The sequence below is a fragment of the Drosophila bipectinata genome, chromosome XR, assembly GCF_030179905.1.
Source record: "Drosophila bipectinata strain 14024-0381.07 chromosome XR, DbipHiC1v2, whole genome shotgun sequence".
Lineage (NCBI taxonomy): Eukaryota > Metazoa > Arthropoda > Insecta > Diptera > Drosophilidae > Drosophila > Drosophila bipectinata.
The window spans coordinates 3,897,701-3,915,643 of record NC_091735.1 but is presented as its reverse complement, the minus strand read 5'-3'; the positions used below and the strand labels follow the sequence as shown (position 1 = coordinate 3,915,643).

General features: G+C 41.1%; 1 protein-coding gene across 3 annotated transcripts in view; it reads left to right on the top strand.

The window, feature by feature from the left end:
- Graf (GTPase regulator associated with FAK) overlaps window positions 1-17,943 on the top strand; it is a 379,470-nt gene extending 361,527 nt beyond the window's left edge. For all 3 annotated transcript variants that reach the window (XM_043211294.2, XM_070276585.1, XM_043211293.2), the window contains 2 exons: window positions 17,631-17,710; window positions 17,770-17,943. In XM_043211294.2, the coding sequence (XP_043067229.1) occupies window positions 17,631-17,710; window positions 17,770-17,870 (181 nt within the window). In that variant the 3' untranslated portion in view covers window positions 17,871-17,943. The remainder of the gene's footprint in view (window positions 1-17,630; window positions 17,711-17,769) is intronic.

Here is a 17,943-nt window from a genome sequence, read left to right as displayed (position 1 = left end):
AATGGGACACACAAATCCCGGGACCAGCCGGTTCCCTCCATATTTACACAGACGGTTCAAAATTGAATGGCCAGGTGGGAGGCGGTTTCCATTGCGAAAAGCTGTGTTTAAATGAGTCCTTCAGACTCCCAGACCACTGTAGTGTTTTCCAAGCAGAAGTAATAGCTATCGGAGAAGCACTCAGATCCCCAGCACTTATTGGTAATCAGGACACAATCTGTATCTTCTCAGACAGTCAAGCGGCACTCAAAGCCCTTGACGGTCTTTCATCCAACTCCAGGACAGTGAATGACTGTCGCAGATCTCTTAACGAGATGGCAGAGCAGCATGACATACACCTCATATGGGTGCCCGGACATAGGGACCACGAGGGTAACTGCGCCGCCGACGAACTAGCAAGAGCAGGTACTACCAATCCTCTCCTACCGGAGAAGGAACCAGTAGGTATCCCCTTAGCTACGTGTAGGCTAAAATGCAGGGATCACTTTGACCGCGCATCACTGCGGAAATGGAGAAACCTCCAAAACTGCAGGAACTCCCGCATGATATGGCCAATCCGATCTAGGAAGAGGTCAATGATGCTCATCGCCCTGAATAGGCAGGACTGTAGTCTGGCGATCAAGGCCATTACGGGACATTGGTTAATAGGAGCACACGCGGCTAGACTAGCGGTGCCTCATTATGACTACTGCAGGAGCTGTGGAGACGAAGAAGAGGAAGAGACAGTCGCACACCTCCTGTGTCAATGCCCTGCGCTGGGGCGCATCCGACTCAAATTCCTGGGCGCAGCAATACTTACAGACCTTACAGACCTCGCGGAGGTCGCTCCACACAGACTCGTAGCCTTCATCCGTAAATCTGGATGGGACCGCGAGCCGCTTCAAGAAGGATAGAGCACCCTTGGGCACATAAGTAGTGGGAAGGGAGAGGTCCTTTTGTAGGATCCTTGCCTGTGCGGTATCACAAGGAGCCCCAGCGGCTCAAGTGGATGGGGGTCAGAACCGGCCCTCATCGCCGCCTCAACCTAACCTAACCTAAGGCCTCGTCTATTTACAATGGGAAAAATTGGGCTACGACTTAATTGTGACGTACTCCGCTCCTCGCTCTTCTAATACTCTCGCTTGGCTCCGTCTTATTCGCTTGTCCTCCCATCGCTATCAGTCGCCGTCCCGGGTTGGTCGCCAAGTTCTTTACTGTCCAGGTGTATATATTCCATATTCTCCATATTCCATATTCTTGCTCCGTCCCAAAGCACAGTGGGGAATTTGCCCTGTTTTTGTGGCATTAATTAATAACTTAAACAAACTTAACAAACCAACATTTTTAAATTCTGTTTTTTTGAATTAAGTTAATAATAAAGAATTGAAGATATTTCGCCTTTTTTAAATCCATTTTTTATTTTTTTTTTTATGGTAAAAATTAAAAAAAAAATTTTATTTCTTTTTATGACAATAATGCTAGTTTTATGCATTTTGTAAAAAAATTAGCTTTTTCCAACTATTTTCTTGCGGGAAATCGCAGGGAATTCGCTCTGTTTTAGTGGCATTATTCCTACCTACCTTTCTTCCTAAAAATTGGAATTTCGCAAAAAGGCGCAATTGAACATAGATGTTCTGAATTAAGAATTAATGGCTCTGTAACATGGATATAGTCACTCACTGATCGAATCTAAACATTTTTTTAAAGTTTAACTTTCATTACGAAATTGTGTCCGGACACCACTTGCTTTAGGTAATTACAAATTGTTAGAAAGACATGCACGAATTTGGTAAAATATTAGTATTAACAAATAGTATATTCCTGGAGCATGACTATCCATTTTAAATTTTTTTGATTTGTGCTTCGACGTTCAAGAAATATTAATTGGAAAACGCACTACAAAATGAAGCCAAATGCAAACACGAAATGCCATTTCCCAACAGCTGTCTTTAATCGCTGGTATTTTAATACTGGACTGAAAAAATACCATTTTTGTGTAACATACAATTTTTGTGTAACATACGGTTTGCTTTTAATACGGTAACACTTAAATATCAAAAATTCAAAAACTTTTAAGAAACACATTTATGCCACAAAAACAGGACAAAGTCCCCAGTGTGCAAAGGTCACCTTTGAAAGGTGGACCTCAATCCTTCGATCGATCCTTCCATCCTCGAACTTTTGCTGTTGCTATGCGGGGTCCCCGCGGTCTTCCACGGACCAATCTTTGCTTTTCCACTGAGCCTCATCGTCTATGCCACATTTTTACGGTCAAGGCTGGAATATGCTTCAATAGTTCGGAATCCTTGTAAATTGAAATGTCGCTCTGCCCCTCCGAAAATCCTTACGTTTCACGCCTCTCAATACATATGTTTTAAATGCATAAATATTAGTAACGAATAGCAGAAAGTAGGCTGTGAGCATGAGGTTTCACACATTTATACTGTGTGTGTGGCATAGCTCGGGCAGAGAAATTTCCTATGCCCCTGCACAGGGGCCGGATTGACCGATTTTTTTGCATATAATCCAAAAATGACCCTACAGTGCTGTAACTTGGCACAATTGATGATAAGATCACCACAAGGATATAGCCAAAATTTGAATTCGATATGACCACGCCCACACCTACCGCCCCCAATTCCATTAATTTGAACAAAACCCATGTACGCATGAATATTATTAAAAGACATTTTATATATTTTATTTTTGTTTTTAATGTTAAAACTTAATATTATTCTTAGTAGTTATATTATTTCTGCGTCCAGTTCCAATGAAAAAGAATCATTCGAATCGGAACTGGAGTCGCTGTGTTCAGCTTCAGTTGTACTTTCGCTTGTCAAATTTAAAAGAACTGTAGGACTTTCCAAAAGTTCGATTACATCATGTGGGAGAATTTTTGTTTTGTTTATGCATAGTCTTTTGTTCAGATAAAATTTGGGCAATAAAGTATCAGAGGAGTCCATGGACCTATATTGAAGGATGGACCTATAGAGGAGCTATATTTCTATTGTATTTAGCTAAATTTTGGCTAAAATATATGTCGAAACTCTTGACTTTTTTTAAAATGTTGCTCAGATACAGCGTCTTTGTTTTTGTTGCTGCGCAGCCAAACGTCAACAGTGTGCAGTGGCTGTATTCGACCTTGTCTTTAATCGACAACGATAGGGAATGGAGCAAAAAGGAGCAAAAGTTTTTAATAAGATTATCAAGAACAAATATACATTAATACTACTGCAAACTCAAATGGTGACAGAAAGTGTCAGAAAATTAGTTATACTCCATTATGCACAGACACTTACAAATACAAATTAACTTTTTTATGACATCACGAAAACAATTCAAAGAAAAAACACGTAACGCTGATAACAAATTGGTTTCATTAAGGATGTAGTCTCATGTGTGAGGTTGAAAAAATCAATTTTTTTTTTTTTTTTATATTTTGATAGTATTGTTTATTATGAATGTACTGTTAAAGTTTCAAATAAAAATATCAAATAATGACAGAGATACAGCCCATAATCGAGAGCGCGCCTACACCGAAAAGTATGAGTTTCTCGGTAGCGTCTAAACTTTAAACGTGTTTTTCTCGAAACGACATTTTTGTGTGCGGCGCAGGTGATTCACAAAATTCTATGGTACCGATCTAGCTGAAATTTGGATATGTTGTTCTAAAAAGTAACACCTCTGTCCCGTACTAGAATCATTTATTTTTAATGATTAGTTTTTTTTTTATCATCAATTTAAGATAAATTTTTTTAATTTTTTTTAATTTTTTGTTTTGTGAGTTCGCCATTTTGTTGTTTATTGATGAAAATATTTCATTCTAGTACGGGACAGAGCCATTAGCTTACAAAACAATAATCTATTCTAATTTTTTGTTTCGGATGACTCTAGCAGTCGAAATCACCTGCGCCAGGGACCTATCTTTTTTTTTTATATGCATACTTTGGCATGCTAGAAAGTGTATTAAACTACACAAGAATAAATTAAACAAAATATTTTCAAATAGTTTATGATGCTTATAAAAAGATATTTGAAAATTGAAACGATCGCATTATTTTTTATTACAAAAAAAATTTTTTGAAATAACCTCTAAAAAGTAGGCCGGCACATGAGACTACATCCTTAAATTATATTTTACATACCACAAATAACATTTTCCATTTTGTTTCGTTAAAATTGGTGCCCGTATTACAAATTGCGGAAAGTTCAAAGTCTGTGTGCAGCTTTCCGCCTTTTTGTTTGCGATAACCTGCTGATCTGTTAATGAACTTTGCAGCCCTGGTAGATGCTCAGGAATGCATACATATATTTAAATAAAACTAATGGTTTATATCTAGTTGGAGAAGCTACTTTAAGAATCAATTGACCATATACGTTTGTTTTGTCATGAATTTTTGGATTTTATACAAAAAAATTGGTCAATCCGGCCACTGTGCCCTGGTATAGGGCCCGGCCAACAACTACTGCATTAAAAAAACAAGCAAGGAAAGCTAACTTCGGGCGGAGCCGAAGTGCATATACCCTTGCAGCTAAACCGGATACATGTTTTTACATATAAAACCGGATATTTAAATTAAGTTTTTTAACTTAGTAGACAGCTTTAAACTTCAAAAATTTTAAACATTGATTTGATTTTGATGCGTTAGTATTAGTAACAAAAATCAGAAAGTAGGCTGCAAGCATGACGGGTTTTACGTTTATACTGTATGTGTGCGGCAGAGCTCGGGCAGAGAAATTTTCTATGCCCCTTGAACATGTTCTGCCGACCACTGCCTTAAAGGTTAGTTTAAGTGCGGCTGGAAGAGATGAGTACCGGGTATAATAATAATCACTAATTTATTAGAGTTGACATATGTAGATGGCTACCGAATGGAATTTGAAACTGATGTTATTTACACAGACTTCAGTAAAGTATTCGATTCAGTCAATCACTCACTCCTGTTGAATAAACTGAATCTTTTGGGATTTAGGAAGGAGGTATTCTTAAGGTGGATCTCCAGCTTCTTTGATAGAAGAACACAAACAGTCTTATTTAAAAATGTGCATTCCCGACAGACTAGGTCATACTGCACACTTGGGACTTTCTGTATGGTCTGCGGGGACGCCCACAACTCCGCTCACTGCACTACAAACATGGACGGTACCGTCAAGAAATGTGGAAACTGCAGAGCCAACCATTAATTTCTTGCGACGGGCCCCAGTAGGCCCCAGAGTGAGTTCTTACTCTTTTTCTTACGCTCATTGTTCGTTCATCTTACGCTCATATTCTCATTGAATGCTTTTTGTTCTCAGTCTCTGAAAGGAGTGCGATGAAGAAGGTTGGTCTGCGCTTGGATTAATCTTTGTATGTATGCGTGTCACACATTCACATACACGGGTGTATGTGTGCGTGCGATTTCGTTTCCCTTCAGTACCATATCTCAAGGATTACTCAAGGAAACCTCAAGTTAAAGAAATTGCCCCCAAAGGAATCCTCGGGGTGTATTTCATACAAACCATCAAGTAATTTCCATAGAAGAGTTCCTCCCATTGAGGAATTCGAACACCCCAAGGAATTCGAACACATACCAAGGGAATTTTGCAGGATTCCTGCAGTAATTCGAAGAAAATTTTGAACTAAATACCCCAGGGAATCCCTGGGGTATACTCTGAGGAATCTTTGAGGAAATAGCAGGGATTCGTAGGGATTACCACCCCCCTTCTTTTCATTCAATAAAAAAGAATTGAATAAATAAATTACAAATTATTATTATTGTTATTATTATTTTTATAATTACAAATTATGTTACAAATTACAAAGTTACAATTTATATTTTATAAAGTTACTAATTATTTATTTATTTAATTTTTTTTTATGATTATTATTTTGAATACACGTCAAAGCAATGCTGTCAACTTTGCCAGTTGGTTGGTACATGCGGCGATTTCCCTCGCCTGCTCTTCTATTTTCCTCTCCAGGCGATCAATTTTTGACTTCCCCAAATCGGCCACCTCGACTACCTCGACTTCGTCCCTTTGCGTCTCCGCAGTGGGGTCATCGTCTGAGAAAAGAAATTAATAAAAAATTAGATTTTATTTAATTTACTTACCATCGACATTAAACGCCATCTTTAAAATTTTCTTACTAGGCTCCATCTTTGATCTAGAAAATAAAAAGAAAAAAAATAATAACATAATATGTACAAGCGGCTAATGCCGTTTAATAAATATATGTACATGTGTACATATATTGAACGGCCGCTCGGTATTTAATAAATAAGTTCATTATATCACTAACCAAACAGCATATAGACAACCCATTTCATACAACGAAAATGGACGCAAAAATTTCTTGCGACAGGCCCCAGCAGGCCCCAGAGCGGATTTCTTACGCTCTCTTACGCTGATCGTTCGTTCATCTTACGCTCATTCTCTCATTAAATTTTTTCTGTTTCTCAGTCTCTAAACGGAGCGCGATGAAGAAGGTTGGCCTGCGCTTCGGTTGATCTTTGTATGTATGCGTGTCACACATTCACATACACGGGTGTTTGTGTGCGTACGATTTCGTTTCGAAGCCAGCGCACAAAATTTGGATTTTTCTTACTTTTCAGGCTTGCTACCCTAACATAATTCAGGTATTCATTATTGAGTGAAATGACGAAATAAATTATATTATTGGTAATATTATATTTTTTTAATATTTAAGCATACATTTAACATTTATTTAGAAATAAGATTAAGTTTTAGCAGTAAAATGTTTTGTATATGTATATTTTCACGAATAATTTAAAATCAATATACTGAGATAGTAAGAGGGTATATTTCAGTCGACATCACTTAAAACGCCGATTGCTTTAAGTTTTTGTTGTTCTGCATGTGAATTTTGTTTGCATACCCTACCGATGGATGATTTTTAGGGGACCGGACAGCAAAAAAATATATAAAAAAATCTTTTTTTTTAGGGAAACTGGGTATAATTTTTTTTTTTCATTTAATATTTAAAATAAAAACAAAAAATTCCATTTCTATATTTTTAATTGATGTTTACAACAAATTGTAGCAAAGAAACGTTTTGAAATATGTTGGTATCCTTTTTTGAATTTTTATTTTTAAAAATACATTAAAGTTGACTTATTAAGAAAATAACTACACTAACATAACTACACAAAAACTAAATTTAAAAAAATTCATAAAAACAAACTGAAAAGAGTCAAAGTAAAGATTTGTGTCTGCTCACTCCCCAAAAAATCATGCATCGGTAGGCTATGCAAGCACAATTCACTTTTGCCGAAACTAAAGTCACCATGAATTCGTAAAGTACCGATTTTTTCAGAATCAAATTTAAAAATCTCTTGACACGGTAAAGAAAACTACAAATTTAAACCTACTCTTACACTGCACGTGTCGTCACTAATAACGGACGTAATGTCATTACGTATGACAATACGTACTGTCGTAATAATTTTATCTTGCACGTGTATAAAATACGATTAGTTTTTAATGTGCAGCTTTATAGACCTTTATTGCTTTTTTTCTTCACATAAATGGATATCGGATATTTGGTCCGATTGGATAGTTGGTATATCGGTCCTTAAAAGTATATATATTCTTGATTAGGATCACCTCCTCAATTGATATGACGGACATCTGTCCATTTGTCTGTCTGTTTCTACGCGAACTAGTCATGCAGTTTTAAAGATATCGACTTGCAACATTTCACACACCCTTTTTATACCCTTTCAGAGTGTATTATAATTTTGTTCAAAAGTGTGCAACGCAGTGAAGGAGACATCTCCGACCCTATAAAGTATATATATTCTTGATCAGGATCACCTCCTGAGTTTAGTCTCTCAGTTTTAAAGCTATCGTCTTGAAACTTTGCACACACCCTTCTTTCCCTTGCACGCAGTATATAAGTCGGAACGGCCGAGATTGGCCGACGATATCCATATAACTGATTGATCGGAAATGCTGTAACTTTGTTGTTTTTTGAGTAAGAGAGTTCGCATATTTCATGAGTGATTTTTTTTTTGGCAAAATAATACGGCATGCCAAATTTTATAAGGATCGGCCGACTATATCATATAGCTGCCATATAACTGATTGATCCGATATCTTCTTTCTTTAAAAACTTGAAAGTTGGGTCATTTTTGATTGTTAAGTTATATGGCAGCTATAGGATATAGTCGGCAGATCCTTATAAAATTTGGTAGGTCATATTATTTTGTAGAGAAATAGAAAATCCGAACTCTCTAACTCTAAAAACACAAAAGTTATAGCATTTCCGATCCATAAGTTATATGGCAGTTAATAGAAAGAGTAAGCCGTAACGGACAAAGATGACTCCCTTGAGAGACTCCAGATGTAACACGCATCAGGGGAGAATGAACATTTTTAAATAAGACTCTTTGTGTTCTGTCATCTAAGCTGAAAATTCACGTTAGGAATTCCCAAATTCCCTATTTTCCAAATCCCAAAAGATTCAGTTAACTCAACAGGAGTGAGTGATTGACAGAACCAAATGCTTTACTGAAGTCCATGTAAATAATATCAGTTTGAAATCCCTTTCGAAATCCATCTATGACATAGAATGTCAACTTCAGTTAATTAGTGGTGGTAGAGCGACGCTTAAGGGGTTATATACAGTTGTGATATATGAAAAAATCGATTTATTTTTTATTGCATATTCTTTAAGTATATTCTATTGGGTGTACTCCCACAAAAATTGATAACGATCGGAGCATTAGATCCGAAGCTGTAGCTATTTATAGCACACCATCTGCTTATAAAACTTGAACAAACTTGAAACTTTAAACGCGATTATCTCAGAATCTTTTTTTTGGGCAATTACCTTTGCGGTGGACACGATTACTAAAAAACTACTAATCCGATCAACACCAAATTTTGACCACATATTTATTATGATATTAGCTAGTCCGTGAACGAGGGATTTTCCATTTTTTTGAAAACTCCCTTTTTAAAGCACAAAAAACGAAAATCTTATACCTTGAAAAAGTAAATTTTTTGTTTCAAACGTCGCCATTTTTTTTTTTAATCAACATTTTAAAAAATCCCTCGTTCACGGACTAGATAATACAATATACTAACTAAACTTTTTTGAATTTTGGATTTCGGATGAACCGTTTTCGAGAAATCATGTCCACCGCAAGACACCATCGAAAAAAGACGATTCGGGAATTCGGCTATAACATTTTTGTTATGTAATATCTTTTTATGAAAAAATTTAATTAAGTACATAGAAACATGTACTAAACAACGTCGGTAAAACATTTTTCATAAATATTTTCTATGGCGTCAAAAAAAAATCGATAAAAATCCATATTTTTGCGCGGTACAACTGTATATAACCCCTTAATGAAGCCATGCTAACATGAAGAAATGATCAAAGGGCAAAGGTGTTTACAAAGTTCGCTTAGTGTTTACAAAGTTATAAAACTAATTTTGATCCTGAGTAAATGGAATCCGGCAGCGGCAAATATAATTCCTGTAACATTCAGCGTTATGCATGTTCAAATTTGACCGAGCTAGTAGATATCTGGAAAAATTTATAATTCTGCAGGTATTTTTATATATAAGTAAAAGCTTCTTTTCAGTATTGCCTGTTTTAAAACCAAGGAGGTTTTGTAGAAGCGGACGTATATATTTATTGCACACATGAATCGAAAATTGTATTTAACGCAGTGGGAGGCAAACTCTCATTTTACATAGCACGCGTGTATAGGGTAGGAAATTCTGCCGCAGCGCTGCCGGCACACTGACAGTGTGAGCACTCTCAATTTTTTTTAGAAGCTCTCACATTTGCCCAAACTTAAAAATCAAAATGGGGATCAAGAGTGGATGTTAGCAGGAAGGATAATTGATTGGCCCTAAGTCATTTGGGGTCATATGTGATGGCTTGCCCGTTTTGGGTATGAACAAAATCCGTAACCTGAGCCACGGTTGTGGAAGTTTACTTAGGGTTGTGGATCTTTTGAAGATTTTTTGCCAGTTCATGGCAATTACTCCCGCATGTTGGATTTGTGTGGGTAATATAGTAATGGAGATTTATTTGCAGAATCCGTAGGGATAACTGCTAAATCACCCTCCAACACTGTGACCTCCGCCTCTTCGTCGTTGGAGATGTCATTTATCCGACTTCTGAGGGTTACATCTCTGGAGCATCGTACAGATTTGGCTTGGCTCCTTAATGGATGGCGAAATCCGTTTGTCGTCGGTCCTCCCGACACGTCCTGGAAGCGCTCCCGCATGGGCTGAGGTCGTTTTTTCTTCGCTTCTGTGGTAGCACATATTCTGTAACAAGTAGCACACTTGATGAGCTTGAATTTTCCATAAATGGTCCCATGAGCTGCGGAGCAAGAAAGGTCCACCCGGGCGAAGATCTGCGACACCCGGGTAAGGGTTCTTAGAAAAATAGGTCGCCATGTACCCTGAGCCTCCGTTAAAGATTGGGCAGAATTTCTAGCCACGGCCCCCAGCTAGGGTCGAGTAACACCTTAATCCGGCCCGGGGTGAGATGGTGTTTTGGGATGGAATGTGGGTAGGTACAGTGTGTGGGAAAGGGGAGTGTATGAGGCTACTTATTGTTGCATAATTCTGTATCCTGCTGGCATCTAGGACTGATACTGAAGAATCTTACAGCCGTGCTGATGCGCGTCCTATTAATCCTTTAAAGCTGAAATCGGGACCAACCGATTTGTAAAGCTTGAAGCTGCGTATTATTGGATAGGGTTTTCTGGTCAAAGTCTTAAAGGTTATGGTAGTGTCATAGGATAACTCCGTGGTTTGATTATTTTTAGGTTTTTATTTAAAAGGAGCAGCTGAGGTGCCGCTCCAACGATCAAAATGTCTCTGTTCTATTACAATATTTTTTAAGTCTAAGGCTATGTCTCGTAGCTGCGCTGCTCGCAGGCGGCGGCAGAGAGACGGCAGAGAGACGGCTATGTACTTAAGTATAAAGAAATATAATAATATACGTTGTTATGCACTCTCAAGTGGAGGCTAGCACTTTCTGTGTGCGGACTAAGCCATAACGATCGGTTCATATTTCGGCCACTTAGGGTTTATGACCGGGACTTTGGATTATGTAAACACTGCAACAAAGTGTTACAGTGCGCACCCTTTAAGTACTCTCTGTACAGTGGGTATTCAATATATGTGCATGCTACAGTAGAGACGTTTTCGTCAGAAGGAACGTCTTTTTCTGGAAGGTAATTTGGGAAGTGAATATCCGCAGCATAGCTAGAGATTCCTCACTTGTAAACTTCCAAGTGCCATCTTCTTTTTTGAGAGGGGCTAGAATTATGGCTGAGAGATAGGATTTCTCTAAGCCTTGTGTGTTTTTTATGTCCGAGCAGAAGGAGTTCTATTAGGAACACTTCTTTTCCCGGGTAGCTTTCTTATATGTGGCCAGGAAGGCCTTATAGTAGGTCCAGAGGCTCGTTTTTGGCCTATGCCCTCGTTTGTGTTTGAGTGTTAGAGTCTCTTATTAGTAGGCCTTTGTTGAGCTTCTCGACTTTCATAGGCCATAAGCTCGTCTGGTCCTTTGGTAGATCATGTATGACGACAGTACCAGGACGGGAGTTGGCTGAAACTCCACGGTTGCTGCCGCGATGTCAGTGGCTGTAATCATGGAGCAAAAAATTATGCTTATATGGTATTTACCAAAAATGAAGCAGCTTTTACTCCTTAGTCTCTAATCCAGACCCATTTCCTCCTACTTACTAGGGTTCCTAGACCAGGGCGATGGGCTGAACCCGAATATTAGCTCATTAGTCAGCGGCCTGTACGGGAGCTAGCGACTGGTGACACACCAGTCCATCGTGGGAAGGTTAGGGTTAAGACGCCGGTTAGGGCTAAGCATCTGACTTGAGGATCTGATTCGGCTCCTTGATGTATGCCGGAATCGGTGCCTACAAGGGACGTCACACCAGCTTAGCGTAGGCCTCCTCGAAGACCTCCCCGAGCTCCTGTCCCGCCGACGTGAATCGCTCCACCGACATCTCACCGCCACAGGCCACGACCTTGACGCTCCCATGAATTCACCCCACGTCTTTACAGACGGGTGTGAGCCGGGTTCCCTAATATTTAATATAATATATTTTTATATTATACATACATACAGGCATAAACATAAACGTTAGTTAACAAGCACAAATACATATTTACGATCCACAACGCAAGTGCATTCGCCCGCGCATAGACTTCATACAAACATACGATCCACAACGCAAGTGCATTCGCTCGCACATAGCTTCATATATATATACATTCCACAATTCCGCTACGGTTCTGAGCGCACAGTGGGACAGATCGTGTTCGCCGCGAGCAAATAAAATTTACTTCGGTTGTTCGGAACTTTATACAATAAATCATGAACTCCAGCGGCGCCGTCACAAGAGCACCCACTCCAACCCGTAGTGCTATTTTAAAGTGCAAGGCCCTGGATATTCTCCAGTACTTACAGAGGATCCAAGGAGCTCTTCAGCCTGTTTCCAAGGTGGATGATGCCATGCTACACGTGCGACAGGGTCACATAGCCACCATGTTCAGCGACTTCAAGGCCATCCACGGGGAGCTTGGGGATTTGGACATTTGGCAGATCAGCAGTGACCTTCGATGGACTGTTTCGGAGCTCGTAGCGACGATGCAGGCCGAAATTGAGCATGAGATGACCCTTTGCTCTTCTCGAATTGCTGGCCACTCCACCCTTGCCAACGGAATGTCCACCATGCAGGCTGACCTAGGGTTAGTTCAAAGTTTTCAAGTGCTGCCTCCTCTGCCGCTCCCTACGTTCAGCGGTGGATACTCGGAATGGGCTGAATTTTACTTGATCTTCTCTACAATCGTTGGCAGCAATCCTCGCAACTAATCCAAAAACCTTTGCAACTAATCCAAACCTTATTAGTAAGGTGGAAAAGTTGCAAAGGTGGCGATCTTTCCTTCGGGAGTCCGTTTTCGAAGATCTATGATGTTGCGCTGAATTTATTGGAGAAACGATTTAATAACCGTCGCTTAATATTTCAGGCACACGTGAACGAGATTCTGGGCCTCAGTCTGTTGGAAAGTGGCTCAATAGCAGCACTTCGAGGTCTTTCGGACAAATTCAATGCCCATATGCGAGCCTTACAGAATTTCGGTACATCAGTTCAGATCGCTAGCTGCATCATCGTCCAAGTTCTGCTTTAAAGGTTGGACCCAGCTACCCAGGCCAAGTGGGAGGAGAGTCAAAACTCCTCAGGTTCAGACGCTATCCCTACTTGGGAGTCGATGGCCGAATTTTTGGAGCAGCGGTGTAGGACGCTGGAGGCTATGGACGTGGCTATGGCTGCATACGCCCCGGGCGCTCATGTGGGAATGCGTCGAGTTGCAAATAATAGAAGATCATCCTTTATTGTTACTAATTCGCTTCTCTCTGCCTGTGCTCTATGCGGTGGATGGCCCCATATAATGTCTGCATGCCCCCGATTTCTATCAATGCCCCCTAAGATCCGCCTTGGTGAGGCCAGGTGACTCGGTCTTTGTCGGAAGTGTCTGCAAACGGGCCATCACATGCGTAAGTGCCTCGCTGCTAATTGTCGCAGTTTTGGAAGGAGGCATCACAGCCTGTTGCATTTTCTGGAGCCTCAGGCATCTAGCGGCCAGCCTTTGGTTGGTCCTCCCACGTCAGCCATAGCCGAGGTCACCGAGTCTGTAACCTCTTCGCTGTCCACTGCTAATGCACTAGTTGCTCAAGGTCGCAGCGGCGATATATCGTTGCTTGCTACAGCGAACATTCTTGTTCGTAGTCGCGCCGGATCCGAACTCTGTTGGACTCTGGATCGCAGGTGCACGTGATCACTTCCCGGCTGGCAAGTCAGCTGCAGCTCCGAAGGTACAAATCATTCATGGCGGTGTCTGGTATTGGCGATACCGGTTTTGCGACAGATGGATTCTCTGTTGATGTTCTCCTGCGTTCCCACTGCTCCGAATACTCGGCCCTGGTTAACGCCGTCATCGCCGCCAAGGACGCTCTGTCGCCGTCCTCAATTGAAGGAGCACTATGCTACCTTCATAAAGGAGTATTTGGAGTTGGGTCACATGTCTCCAGTCCCTGCTGATGCGAGCGTCACTGGTCAATACTTTTCTCCACACCATTGTGTTTTAAAAGAGGACAGTTCAACAACCAAGCTCAGGGTTGTTTTTGATGGATCTGCTGTCACAACTTCTGGATATTCATTGAATGACGTGTTGATGTCTGGCCCAGTTATTCAGCCAAAGTTACTGCATATTCTGTTAAGGTTCCGATGCCATCGGGTGGCCATTAATGGAGATATTTGTAAAATTTATCGTTGCGTCAGGGTTTTTCCTGAGAACAGCTATCTTCAGTGTATTCCTTGGCGGGATTCCACCCATGATGAGTTACAGGTTTTTAAGCTGGATATTGTCACCTATGAAACGAAGCCTGCCATATTTTAGCAGTTCGGACAATGCATCAGTTGGCAGATGATGAGCAATAAATCTTTCCAAAGGGGGCCGAAATTCTGCGTCGCGACTTTTATGTGAATGATATACTTTCCGGAGGTGACTCTATAGATGAAGCTATTAGCATAATTCAGCAAACATCCGCGATCCTTGCCAAAGGCCAATTTCGGTTAAGGAAGTGGTGCTCCAATGTTGCTGTCGTGCTGGATAAGGTGCCTGAAAAAGATCGGGAGTCTTTCCTAAGGTTTGATGATGGCAGCAACTTCACAAAGACACTGGGTCTTGCTTGGGATCCTGCAACTGACCGCTTGCTCTTTTCCTTTGAAGGGATTCAGTCAATCTCAAAGCCCACTAGGCGCATCGTGCTCTCTTCAGTCGCTCGGCTTTATGACCCATTAGGCCTTGTTGGTCCTGTAATTTCAAAGGCAAAGATCTTTCTCCAGAAATTGTGCCGTGAGAAGTTGTCGTGGGATGAAAGTCTTCCTCAAGCTCTTCTCTGGAATATGATTTGTAGCAGCTTTGTTAGTACGCAGCGCGCCGAATTCCCATGGTCCATGGATTCTGTGACGCCAGCATTGACGCGTATGGGGCATGCGTTTATATCGTGTCCAAGGGCGTAGGATCTGCAAGTTATTTACTCTGCTCGAAGTCCCGAGTTGCGCCTTCAAAGACTGTTACAGTGCCGAAGCTGGAGCTATCGGGAGCCAAGTTGTTGGCTCGACTTATGTCGGAAGTAGCCCAGTTGAAGGTCTACATTGGAAAGTATGTTTGCTGGTGCGATTCTGCTGTGGCTCTGTATTGGATTCGAGAAGAACCCTCTCGGCTTAATGTTTTCGTCGCCAATCGAGTTTCGACCATTCAGAGGCTAATTAGAGAAATGGAGAGGCGGTATGCTCCCACTTCTTTGAACCCAGCAGACATCCTGTCGCGTGGTGCTCTCCCCAATGAATTGGTTGGGAATAAGCTTTGGTCTCACGGTCCTCCGTTTCTCAATGGATCCCAAGAGGCGTGGCCAACCGCGGTCCCATCTGAGAGATCAACCCTGGAGTTACGTGCAAGGGTCCTGCTCATTCAGTCTCCGTACTTGGATATAACAGCGGTTTCTAAGTACGCTAATTCGTTTCCAGCACTGCAGAGGGTATTTGCTTACGTATAGAAGTTCTCTCAACGAATTCACTACAGCGGTGTTACGGCTAGCGATATAAAATCTGGAACACAGCTGTTATTGCGACTAATTCAGCGTGCGCATTTTTGGGAGGACATAAGGCTCTTCAAAGTGGAAAAGAGATAGCGGTATCCAGTGCCCTTGCCTCACCCTCTCCCTTCTTGGATAAATTTGGTTTGTTGCGCGTAGACGGTCGGCTAAAAAATTCGTCGTTGGATTTTGACAGTCAGCATCCAATTACACTCCCAAGAAGCCATCCAGTTACGCAGGCTATAATTGCTGACTTCCATGAGCGAAATTTACCTACGGGACCTCGCGCACTGTTGGCAATTATTAGGTCCCAATATTGGCCAATTGGGCGGAGAAAAACCGTGACGAAGGCAATACACAAATGCATTCGATGCTTCCGGACTAAGCCTCGGCTGTTGGAGCACATTATGGCTGATCTCCCGGAGCAAAGAGTTAGCGGCTCCCAGGTCTTTGGAGTCACTGGGGTGGATTTTTGTGGACCGTTCTATTATAAGCCGGAAGTGCGCAATAAGGCTCCAGTAAAATGTTACGTTAGCATTTTCATTTGTTTTGCTACCAAAGCAGTCCACCTGGAGCTTGTAAGGGATCTGTCCACAATGTCTTTTTTACAGGCTTTGAAGCGGTTTATATGCACCCGTCGAAGGCCTCAACATATTTGGTCGGACAACGCAACCAACTTTGTTGGAGCCAAAAACGAGCTGAAGGAGCTGCGCCGATTGTTTCTAAGCGAAGAGCATCAACGGGCACTGCTGGAGTTTTGCTCTATGGAGTCCATGGAATGGCATTTTATTCCTCCTCGATCTCCGCATTTCGGTGGTCTGTGGGAGGCGGCTGTTAAAGCCGCCAAGCACCATTTTTACCGGGAGGTCGGATCCGCAGTTCTTGGATTCGAGGAGCTGCGAACGCTGCTGTGCCATGTTGGGGCTTTTATAAATTCACGACCCTTAATGTCTCTTTCAGAAAATCCTGCAGACCTTGATGGTCTGACCCCGGCTCATTTTTTAACTAGTGGTCCGTCAGTCAGCTTTATTTGAGCCTGATGCCACAAAGCTGAACTTTAACCGGTTGGACAGCTGGCAGCGCGTGTCTTTCCTGCAGCAGTCTTTCTGGTCCCGATGGAAGGAGGAGTACCTAAGCCTTCTCCAGCACCGCTCCAAATGGCGCGCCTCCGGTCCTGCCTTGGCCCCGAACGATGTGGTGCTAGTAAAGGACGAGAATCTACCTCCGATGAAATGGCCGCTTGCGAGAATAATGGAGTTAATCCCTGGTCGGGATGGTATCTTTCGAGTGGCGGTGATAAAAACCTCATCTGGAGTTACCAAGCGAGCAGTGACTAAGCTGTGGCTGTTGCGCCTTAAGGATGAAGTTGGAGTTGAAGCCCCAACTGGGGGGAGAATGTCGGGTCAAGCAGCAAGCAACTAATTGAAACATAATAATTAATTAGTAACTGATGTTTTGTTGGTCGCAAGCCGACTCTCTTTCGGCCGCTCGGATTTGCTAATTCGGCGTTTAAAGGTGGCGAGCATCCGCTCAGCCTATTCCGAAAGGGTGGCGCCACTCTCATTCGTCTTCTTATTGCGCTCGCATCCTAAATTGGATTTCAAATATTGTTCATAAACCCAAATTTCATATGCGGCCTGAATAAAGTTTATAACGTTGAAATTAATGAAATTCTGATTTTTATTTACGGCATTGAAAACGCTCAATGACCAAACAGTTCGGATGTTCCTGTTTATTGTTTATTGTAATTTGGAAAATATATATAAATATATTAAATAAAATATTTGTAAAACATATCAACTTCGGCTCTGCCCGAAGAGGCGGACATCGTACAGGCGTACACTATCTCAACGTTGACATTGACCCAATTTAGCTTTCCTTTCTTGAATATTTTGACATAAGGTACCAAAATTTAGTATTGTATTTCAAATTTTGACAGACCCAAACTCATGTATAAATTATTTATTCAAAAGCTACATTGATTTTTTTTTAGGCGTGTCCGCACACTTTATGCTTGCATGGGAGAAAGTGAGGGTGAGCTGTCGTTTGAGCCCAATCAAATAATAACAAATGGTACGATGTAAATGCTACTGTTTTAAAATCACAAATATGTATCTCGTCTCTCTTTTCAGTACGATTTTCTCATGAACCTGGTTGGCTCCAGGGTACGTTAAATGGAAAAACGGGACTTATTCCTGAAAACTACGTGGAACACTTAAAAACCTATAAATAAAAATAAAACCATTATATAAAAATTTGTTTATAAATATACTAGATTAACAACAAAAAATTTCATTACATAACAA